The sequence below is a fragment of the Boleophthalmus pectinirostris genome, unplaced genomic scaffold (assembly GCF_026225935.1).
Source record: "Boleophthalmus pectinirostris isolate CB_2022bp ecotype Guang Dong unplaced genomic scaffold, ASM2622593v1 HiC_scaffold_22, whole genome shotgun sequence".
NCBI lineage: Eukaryota > Metazoa > Chordata > Actinopteri > Gobiiformes > Gobiidae > Boleophthalmus > Boleophthalmus pectinirostris.
This window is the reverse complement of record NW_026571190.1, coordinates 39,519,609-39,530,328: the sequence shown is the minus strand read 5'-3', so window position 1 is coordinate 39,530,328 and position 10,720 is coordinate 39,519,609. Positions and strand designations below refer to the sequence as shown.

At 43.7% G+C, this 10,720-nt stretch overlaps 1 protein-coding gene across 13 annotated transcripts in view; it reads right to left on the bottom strand.

Annotated features, from left to right (window-relative positions):
• Nucleotides 1-10,720, bottom strand: part of LOC110172991 (sodium/calcium exchanger 1-like) — a 38,338-nt gene continuing 27,618 nt past the window's right edge. For 3 of the 13 annotated variants that reach the window (XM_055158175.1, XM_055158178.1, XM_055158179.1), the window contains 4 exons: nt 6,463-6,581; nt 5,066-5,165; nt 2,462-2,737; nt 1-377 (listed from right to left, as the gene is read on the bottom strand). In XM_055158175.1, coding sequence (XP_055014150.1) covers nt 1-377; nt 2,462-2,737; nt 5,066-5,165; nt 6,463-6,581 — 872 coding nt within the window. Of the gene's footprint in view, nt 378-2,461; nt 2,738-5,065; nt 5,166-6,462; nt 6,621-7,908; nt 7,978-8,101; nt 8,138-9,960; nt 9,966-10,720 lie in introns of all 13 variants that reach the window. The other 10 variants (XM_055158170.1, XM_055158169.1, XM_055158176.1 and 7 more) reach the window with 9 other exon arrangements.

The following is a 10,720-nucleotide window of genomic DNA, read 5'->3' as shown; positions in this document are numbered from 1 at the left end:
TCAGAAGCCCTCCACGTGGCAGTAGGCCTCCAGGGACGAGAACACAATGTACATGAGCCACAGGCTGAAAAACAAGGTCGTGGTCAGGATTTTGGGCCCCCGGGGACCGCCCAGCTCCCCGCCGATGGAGGGCCTGCGCCTGTAGATGAGCACCGCGATGCAGACGAATGCGAAGATGGTGAAGAGCGTGACGGAGAAGGCCAGGGTGCCGGGGTCCACCTCGAACTTCTCGCCCCTCCACCAGTGAACGACGGCGGCGATGGACCACGCCACGCCGATGCCCAGGAACACGTTCACCGCGTTGGAGCCCGTCACGTTCCCGATGGAGGCGTCTGCGTACTGGTCCTGGATCGCCGCCACTTTACTCGCAAACGTGTCTGAGAGAGAAAGAGAGAGAAGTTTTGTTTCTGTAAAACGTAAACAAATGTGCTCAAAAGCTGAATTACATTTGGGTCCGGTCAAGTGTTTTTTTGACATTCAAATGTCTCTTATTCAGAAACTAGAGGAACTATTGAAATAAGTAAAGTATCAGAATGTAGGAAAGAGTTACACTCCAACAGGGTCAAGTTAAACCTGTGATATTCTTTCAAGTTGTTGACAAAAAATTTTAAAAACTCATGTCGGTAACGGAGGGAATGAAATATGCAGCACTTTTTGGTCAATAAATCCAAACAGTGATAACTCTTGGTTCTCACTTACATATCCTTAACAAACTGGTTTGAATATTTGCTTCATATAGTTTTCTACCATATGGTACAAGATTAGGTTGAAAAACCTCTTACTTTTTGACTCATGAGATTTTTTATTAAGAAAGGTCATGGTAACGGAGGGAAAAGTAACGGAGGGAAAATTGTTCAAACAAGTAGAAGGTGCAGGATTTTACATCATTTGTCGCTTTTTTCTTCCAAATACTTTAATATTACTTCAAAATGAAAGGAAACTATTTCTATAAAATATGTCAGTCCTTCCAAGAACATTTTTATCATTTTAAATACTTTTTTTTTTTTAATTCATGACCTTCATCAACAGTTCAAAGATGGAATAACACAAGATATGATGAAATACATCCATTTATTTACATGATTTTTGGGTCTTTGAAATTTGGGAAATAATTTTTGTTCCATGTTTCATACATGGTCTGTTTAAAACGTATGGAACTTTAGGTGAACAGTTTCATAAACTAGAGTACATATGTATCTGTTCAATACATTTTTATATCAGATGCATTAACTTGAGTTTTTGGCCTTGTTGTTTACTTCTGCTGGACTGGGCCCATTATCAAACAGGCTGATGTGTCTATAGTGTTTATGGTTTATATGTTGTAAAGTTGAGTTTATTTATGCAGAAGATTTTAATGGAGAATCTGTTGGGTTTGATGTGTGCAGTGGATTGTGGGAGATCTCACAGCTCCTCACGCTGGTTAAACCTTTTGAGCTTCTGAAGCTAAAGGAGCTCATGGTTTGTATTTTTCCTGCACAGCAAAAAGTGGAGTGTTAAATTGACTCTCACAGAATAAATTTTAACATTTTCTCAGAATTTATATGAGTCCAATCTGGTTTAATCCTGGTTTAGACCTGGTTTAGACCTGGTTTAGTCCTGGTTTAGTCCTGGTTTAGACCTGGTTTAGACCTGGTTTTAGTTTTAGAGACCTGGTTTAGTCCTGGTTTAGTCCTAGTTTAGACCTGGTTTAGACCTGGTTTAGTCCTGGTTTAGTCCTTTTAGTTTTAGACCTGGTTTAGTCCTGGTTTGGTCCTGGTTTAGTCCTGGTTTAGTCCTGGTTTAGTCTTAGTTTAGACCTGGTTTAGTTCTAGTTTAGACCTGGTTTAGACCTGGTTTAGTCCTGGTTCAGTCCTGGTTTAGTTCTAGTTTAGACCTGGTTTAGTCCTTGTTTAGTCCTAGTTTAGACCTGGTTTAATCCTGGTTTAGTCCTGGTTTAGACCTGGTTTAGTCCTGGTTTAGTTTTAGACCTGGTTTAGTCCTGGTTTAGACCTGGTTTAGACCTGGTTTAGCCTGGTTTAGTCCTGGTTTTAGTCCTGGTTTAGTCCTGTTTAGACCTGGTTTAGTCCTGTTTAGTTTAGACCTGGTTTAGACCTGGTTTTAGTCCTGGTTTTAGACCTGGTTTAGTCCTGGTTTAGACCTGTTTAGACCTGGTTTAGTCCTGGTTTAGACCTGGTTTAGTCCTGGTGATCGGCTCGGTGCTTCCGGTGTGTATATATTTATAATACACTAATGACACGGAGTAGGATCAGTCCTGGTTTAGTCCTGGTTTAGTCCTGGTTTAGTCCTGGACTATTGGGCTGTCGGACTAATCTGGCCCTGGTTTATCACGTCTGGGCGGGTGTGGATTTAACTTTTACACAATCACGGTTATTACGTTATTATGGAGACAAACCGGCAGCGAAACCCTCCAGCAGAAAAGTTCCACAGTGCCCCTTTACCCCCCTGTGCCCCGGCCCCTGACCTGGCACGGACGTCCCCAGAGCCACGAACACCACGGCGGTCACGGAGTCCTTGAGCCCCACGGTGCAGCCGAAGTGCGAGGCCAGGTCCCCGATGAACGCCGTGAGGAGGCCGATGCCGCAGATGGACACGCAGAAGCACGGCCACCCGCTCAGGTAGTCCGTCGGCGGCACGAGGGCGAACACCAGCTTCCACAGCACCGTGAGGAAGTGCATGAGGTAATCGCAGCAGGAGGGCGGGCGCTCGGAGCCACCGTCGTCGTCGTCGTCGTCGTCGCCTGCAGAGACAAGTGTGTGAGGCACTAAGACACAGGTGTCAAACATGCGGCCCAGGGGCCAGATCCGGCCCTCCAAGACCTTTAATCTGGCCCTCAGCTGATTTTCTACCAAAATATTTTAATGATATTTTCTATTAAAATCTTGTTAATTTTCTGTGGTGTTTATCACAGCAGCGTCTCCAGTGTCTCTGTACGTGGCCCCTCCCACCAGAGCAGCACAAATGAAGACTTGTCTCTTTCCAAACGCTCTTAAAGGACGATCGTTTTGACTGTTGACCGTGACACCCTCATCAGAAAAATGTCCAACATGAGAAAAGTGGAGCCGAGTGCAGGATTTTACAACAAAAATGGACTTATTCGTATTTACATTGTTGAAATTGTGTTTTTCTTAAAGTTTCAGGTTGTTCATAATATTATAATATTTAGTTAAAGAAAGAGTTCATCACTTAAAAAAGATTTCTGTAATAGATTTGTGTTTCTCTGCACAAATATTTGAACTTTTTGTTATTTTTGGGGTTTATATGACATGAGTTTTCTGATCCGGCCCCTTTGGATCAAAGTCGGTTGGATACGGCCCCCGGACCAAAATGAGTTTGACACCCCTGGACTAAGATATGTTTTATTATTTTATTAGTTTCTTACAAAGCTGTCATTTTAAATCAGGGGCGTCAAACTCAAATTCACAGAGGCTAAAATTTAAAACTGGGACTAAGTCGTGGGCCAAAGTAAATATTTATTGAAAAATTTGAACAAGATCTGCATGTTTTCTCTTCTTTCGAGATCTGTAATGTATGTTGTAATGTAATGTTAAAAATATGAAATGTTTAATAATAGTTTTGCTTAAACATTGAATCCAGAACAAGCAAAATATAAAATAACAACACAATTTTAAATAAATAATGTCTCTATAGTACGGAAGCCGAGAGGGGTCACAACAAACGCAAACGCCGCAACAAATGCGACAACACAACAAAAAGTCACAACACACAAAAAAAGCCACAACGGAAATGACCGCGGGACTCTGTTTTAATGCAAACGCCGCAACAAATACAAACGGCACAAGGCAAACGCAAATGCCGCAACACATTAAAAAGCCACAACGGAAGTGACCGCGGGACTCTATTTTCCGACGGACCGATCAAGCGGCAAGTGAAGAAGAACTACAACGTGAAAAGTAAAGGAACGGAGAAGTTGGAAACGTAAGTAAAAGTAATTTATTGTTTTATCATTATTCGTTTCACGTTGTAGTTCTTCTTCTTCTTCACTTGCCGCTTGATCGGTCCGTCGGAAAATAGAGTCCCGCGGTCACTTCTGTTGTGGCTTTTTAATGTGTTGTGGCTTTTTAATGTGTTGTGGCTTTTTAATGTGTTGCGGCGTTTGCATTAAAATAGAGTCCCGCGGTCATTTCCATTGTGGCTTTTTTTGGTTTGTTGTGGCTTTTTGTTGTGTTGTCGCATTTGTATTTGTTGCGGCGTTTGTGTTTGTTGTGGCCCCTCTCGGCTTCCGTACTATAGTCTATCTGTAGCTGGTGGGAAGCTCTAATACAGATTTGATATGATCTCACGGGCCAAATATAATTATATCGCAGGCCAAATTTGGCCCCCGGGCCTGAGCTTGACATGTCTATTTTAAAGTTTGTGTTATTTATGAAAAAATCTAAATAAAAAATAAATAAAAATTAAAAAATTAATTAAAGCTGGTGTCTGGAGGGATGCGTCTGGGATTGGGTCTTGACAGAGCTGAAGCGTATCTCATGAAAAATTTGATTTAAGGACTTGTATTTAGACAAAAAATCCAGGTGGAATTAATATAAAAAGCCTATTATTTTAGTTTTTATTATTATTAAATCATATTTTTTATTTGTGGGTTTGCAAACTGTTCTTGTTTCTTTTGAGAATGGTTGTTGACTGAAAACAAAGAAGAAATATGAATTGAATTTAAGTCCTGGACTTAAATATACCTTAAATGTACCTAAATATAACATGGACATTCTACACCACATATAAAAGTACAAACATCATGTCATACTTTCATGTGGTCAGAAGAGGGCAGTGTAACATTTTGTGCTTCATCATGGATTGAGTTTTTTTTTAGCCTACAGAGGTGATAAAGTGCACCTTAAGACCAAAGGCAGTACCTACACTGGCCAGTAGAGGTCAGTGTAATTCTAAGAAAACTGAGGTAATGATACTTTAAAGAGCGTTATCCTGGCGCTGATTCTGACCCATTTCAAAGTTTTAACTCCAAAAAATTAGGAGAAATTAGAATTTTTCAGTAAGATTAAGCCTGGTTTACTCAAATATTAAATAAGACCGTCGTGTGTCTGACCTGCGCTGACGGTGATGGCCTCCACAAACTGCTGCCTCCAGCTGTTGGTGCCGATGACCAGAGCCAAGTTTGTTTTTTTTAACAGTTTATCCACCGTGCTCTGGAGAAGAGAGAGAGAAAGAATAAAGAGAGTCACAACAAAGAGAGAAAAGAAGAGAGAGAAGTATATATAGAGAGAGACAGCGTATCCCCAGGTTTGACTACCCCAAATTTAAGACTTTTTTAAGACCTTTTTAAGACCACTTAAATGAAAATTAAGACCAACATCACACCCATTATGCGGACGAAAAACACCAGATCCAATTCTAATAATGACCAACCAACTACTATATCTAGAATCTAAGGCTACGTTCAGACTGCAGGGCTTAACGCTCAATTCAGATTTTTTTGTGAAATCCGACGTTTTTTCGAGGTCGTTCACGTTTCCAGTTAAATGTGACTTGTATGTGACTCCAGTGTGAACGTTAAACAGCCCAAAAGTGTCCCACATGTGACTGGAGACACGACGACGTCAACCTCAGCGAGCGTCTCTGTGTTTACGGAAGTTGTCCAAACATGGACGCAGCATCGAGCACCTGGAGATTTTAAAGTTCCTCTCGTACCGGAGCCAGAACATGAACAACTTACTTGTTTTAAGGAGGAGATTGAGAAGGAGAAGGACGAGGTTTTTGGTCGTGGTGTTTTGTGGGACAGAACGTTGAAAGGAACGTGTGGATGTGGAGACGGAGCCAAGAGTGGTGAGTGGAGATGTGCTTCACTTCAGTGACACGGAGTTCATTAACAATTTTCTCCTACTTCAGCGCAGAATAGTGACGTTTGTGTCTTGTTGATAACGTGTAGGTGGATGAATGCACTTTGACCGTTCAGACTGAAGTCACATGTCAAAAGATCAGATATGTATCAGTTTCAGGAGCACATATCCAAGTGTCCTGGGTCACATTTGAAAAAATCAGATCTGTGTCGTTCAGACTGACATTAAAAGATCAGATACAGGAACATAGGGGCCAAAAAATCGGATTTGGGTCACTTCAGGCTGCAGTCTGAACGCAGCCTAAGAGCCACTGTGGATGAAACGGACACATCCAACGTCTTCCTAAACTCTACTGGTTGTTCTACTCTTTGCCGCCAGCGCCAGAAACCAAAGTATTGTTTACGCATGCTCCAAATTAGACGTTCATTCACGTTGTTGTTTTTTTTCCTCCTTCCGGTCGACAATACAAAAAAAAAATAGGCCAATGAAATTTAAGACCTTTGTGAAAAATATAAGACTTGGACAACATAGTTTAAGACTTTTTAAGGCCTTAAGTTAGGAACATGAAATTTAAGACCTTTTTAAGACTTTTAATACCCTGCGACCACCCTAGAGAGAGAGAGAGAGGAGTGTGTGTGGTTCAGACCTTAAACTCGTAGGACTCTTCGATGGTCACCTCCAGACGAGTGTGTTCCCCCAAAGTCGGACGACCCATTTCAGCGATTCTCATCTCCTCCTGCTCCTTCAGAGAGAAATCCTCCGAATCTGCAACAAAACCAAGACTGAACCAGGACTGGACCAGGACTGGAACCAGGACTAAACCAGGACTGAACCAGGACTGGAACCAGGACTAAACCAGGACTGAACCAGGACTAAACCAGGACTAAACCAGGACTAAACCAGGACTAAACCAGGACTGAACTGGAACTAAACAAGGACTAAACCAGGACTAAACCAGGACTGAACCAGGACTAAACCAGGACTAAACCAGGACTGAACCAGGACTAAACCAGGACTAAACCAGGACTAAACCAGGACTGGACCAGGACTAACCAGGACTGGACCAGGACAGGACTAAACCAGGACTGACCAGGACTAAACCAGGACTAAACCAGGACTAAACCAGGACTAAAACCAGGACTGAACCAGGACTGAACCAGGACTAAACCAGGACTGAACCAGGACTGGACCAGGACTAAAACCAGGACTAACCAGGACTGGACAGGACTAAACCAGGACTAAACCAGGACTAAACCAGGACTGAACCAGGACTAAACCAGGACTAAACCAGGACTGAACCAGGACTGAACCAGGACTGGACCAGGACTGGACCAGGACTAAACCAGGACTGGACCAGGACTAAACCAGGACTAAACCAGGACTAAACCAGGACTAAACCAGGACTGAACCAGGACTGAACCAGGACTAAAACCAGGACTGAACCAGGACTGGACCAGGACTAAACCAGGACTAAACCAGGACTAAAACAGGACTAAACCAGGACTAAACCAGGACTGAACCAGGACTAAACCAGGACTGAACCAGGACTAAACCAGGACTAAACCAGGACTGAACCAGGACTGAACAGGACTGGACCAGGACTACCAGGACTAAACCAGGACTAACCAGACTAAACCAGGACTAAACCAGGACTAAACCAGGACTGAACCAGGAAACCAGGACTAAACCAGGACTGAACCAGGACTAAACCAGGACTGGACCAGGACTAAACCAGGACTAAATCAGGACTGAACCAGGACTGAAACAGGACTGAACCAGGACAAAATCAGGACTAAACCAGGACTAAACCAGGACTGAACCAGGACTGAACTAGGACTGAACCAGGACTAAAACAGAACTGAACCAGGAGTGAACCAGGACTAAAAACAGGACTGAACCAGACTGAACCAGGACTAAACCAGGACTAAACCAGGATTGAACTAGGACTGAACAAGGTTTAAACCAGAACGACACCAGGACTAAACCAGGTCTAAATCAGGACTAAACCATGAATGAACCAAGACTGAATCAGGTCTAAACCAGGTCTAAATCAAGACTGAACCAAGAAACCAGGTCTAAACCAGGCCTAAACCCGGTCCGGTACCTGTGATGTTGATGGTGGGGTTGTCTCGTCCCTGGACTTTCCTGTAGATTTCTTTACCTGAAAACACCAAAGAACAGATCACAACTAGAGTTTAACCCACAACCTCCAGGCTAACCACTCTGCCACAGGAACACAGGGAGAACATGCACACTCCACTCGGGAGATCAGGAGTCAAACCCACAACCTCCTGCTGAGAGGAGGACATGGGCTAACCACTCTGCCGCCACAGACTGTATATGTAAATGGACACAGCAAACCTCAGTGCACAAGAGCTGAGTCGTGATCAAATTAATAAATATTTAAAGAAAAGGGGAGAGAGGCCGAAAACGGGGAGCGGCGGGTGGATGTGAATCTGTGTGTCGTTCGTTCATTCGTTTTTCAATATAAAACCAAAAATAAGAGAATGAAAAAGCAACTGTTTTCTTCATTATTTGTCTCCAAAACCAAAATGAAAAAACGAATAATGAATCGTTTTTTTTTAGTTTTCGATTTTGTGTTTAAATGAAAAATGGAAAAAACGGATATCGGCCGTTTCCCGTTGACGTGACTTAAAGGTTGTATAGAGGATTTTCCAAGGAACGAGAAATCCAGCGACTGTTTGTCCTTTTTCAAATGTTGCGCATGCGTGAAACCACCCCCCCTCCCCTACAGCTCCTACGTAGAAACGCCTTCTCCCGCCTCCTCTTTACGCCAGAAACAGGTTTGTTTACAGCCGGTGCTGCACATGACTTGTAAACAACTAACTACAGTGTTGGTTAGGCAAGACGGAGAAGTGAGGAGCGGGGGGAGCGGGTGTGCGGACATTTCGTTCGCGGACGAGAAGTGAGGAGCAGGGAGAAGAGCGGAACGGGCAGCGGGGACAGGAGTAGGAAAGGGGAGCAGAGAAGGTTGCGCGGAGAGATTCAGTGCGAATGAACTAGCTACAACACGCAGCAGCAAGCGGACTCTTTCTTTGCCTTGAAAATTCAGTTTTCAGACATAGGATATCGCTTTCGTGTCCTGAAAAACGTTTGTCTAGCTCTTGGAAATAAAGTACGTTTTCATAATAAGCAGAAGTTTCCTGTCCAGGAGTAATTTTGTGGACCAGTGCGTTCAGTCTTTAGACCCTGCGTCTGCTTCAGTCGCGCCATCGCTGGAATGAATCTACAAGAATCACCTTAGTTTGGCTTCGCTGCTTTTCCCCTTGTCTTCTTCTTTCAGCAATCTCAAAAACAGACTTTCTTTTGCGGCGAACTGCTCCTGGATTCTTGTCGCCATTGCAACAAAACTTTGTGCAAACTGCGAGGAAGATATAGGTCAAAAAAAGCCGCTAAGAACTGTTGCGTTGGTGGAGTAAACAGCGTCTGTGCGTCTTGCGTCTGGGACTGTGTGACAGTCGTACGTAAACCACGTACCGGCAGCGCAGGCAAGTCAGTTACGCTAGAAACGTAGGGAGATTGATTGACAGCCTGTCAGCTCACAGATAACGAGGCAGTGTCGTTATCTATTGGCAAATGTTTAGCCCCACCACGTCCAGAGTTGATGAATTTTTATTCTCTTTTTTTTGGTCATCATAATTACAAGGCGACTGCATCTATAATCTATCACTGACAACTTGAAAAAAAAAAAATCCTCCATACAACCTTTAAGTGACTGTGATGCCGGACTGAACCAGGACTGATCCAGAGCGGGACCAGTGAGGGACTGAGACCGGCACCAGACCAGGACCAGACCGAGACTGAGATCAAAACTGAAACCGGGACCAGATCGGGACCAGATCGGGACCAGATCGGGACCAGACCGGGACTGAGCCCGAGAACAGACTGGAATCACACCGGGACCAGGCCGGGACTGAGACTGAGACCAGGCCGGGACCAGACCGGGACCAGACCAGGACCAGAAAGAGACTGAGACCGAGACCAGGCCGGGACCAGACCAGGACCAGAAAGAGACTGAGACCGGGACTGAGACTGAGACTGAGACCGAGACCAGGCCGGGACCAGACCGGGACCAGACCAGGACCAGACCGGGACCAGACTGGGACCAGAAAGAGACTGAGACCGGGACTGAGACTGAGACCGAGACCAGGCCAGGACCAGACCGGGATCAGACCGGAGCTCGAAGCTGAGGCTCGGACCCCACAGCGGCTCGGAGTCAAAGCTGAGAGTCCACCCTGATCCCGCTCTGGTCCCGGACCTGGACCAGTCCTGGTTCAGTCCGACATCGCAGTCACGGAAGTCACGTAAACGGCGTTATCTGTTTTTTCCAATTTTCATTTAAACACAAAATCAAAAAATGAAAAAAACAAATCATTATCTGTTTTTTCATTTTGGTTTTGGAGACAAATAATGAAGAAAATAGTTGTTTTTTACATTTTCTTATTTTTGGTTTTATATCGAAAAACGAATGAACGAATGACACATGGATTGATGTGACTGACATGTTAAAAAGTACACAAATAAAACTTTAGCAGGCGACTCTTTTGTGTTTAGAAAGAAATGCTAACGCTAATGCTAACGCTAAGGCATCATAAATATTACGACAACACCACAAACTGCAGCACTCTACGTATGAAAATAATAGACCTAGACTAGCAAAATATCTGTGTAAATGTGTGTCGTATTCTTCACCAGCTTCATAAATCTGCCCCATCACCAAATCTCCAACCAACAATGTCCACAAAGGATAAAACTAAAAATTTTATTTAAAGAATTTTAAACATTTGCAGGAAAAAATTTGAAATTGTTGAAATTGTATTATTGTATTAAACCAAGACTAAACTAGAACTAAACCAGGACTAAAGTAAACCCTAACCAGAACT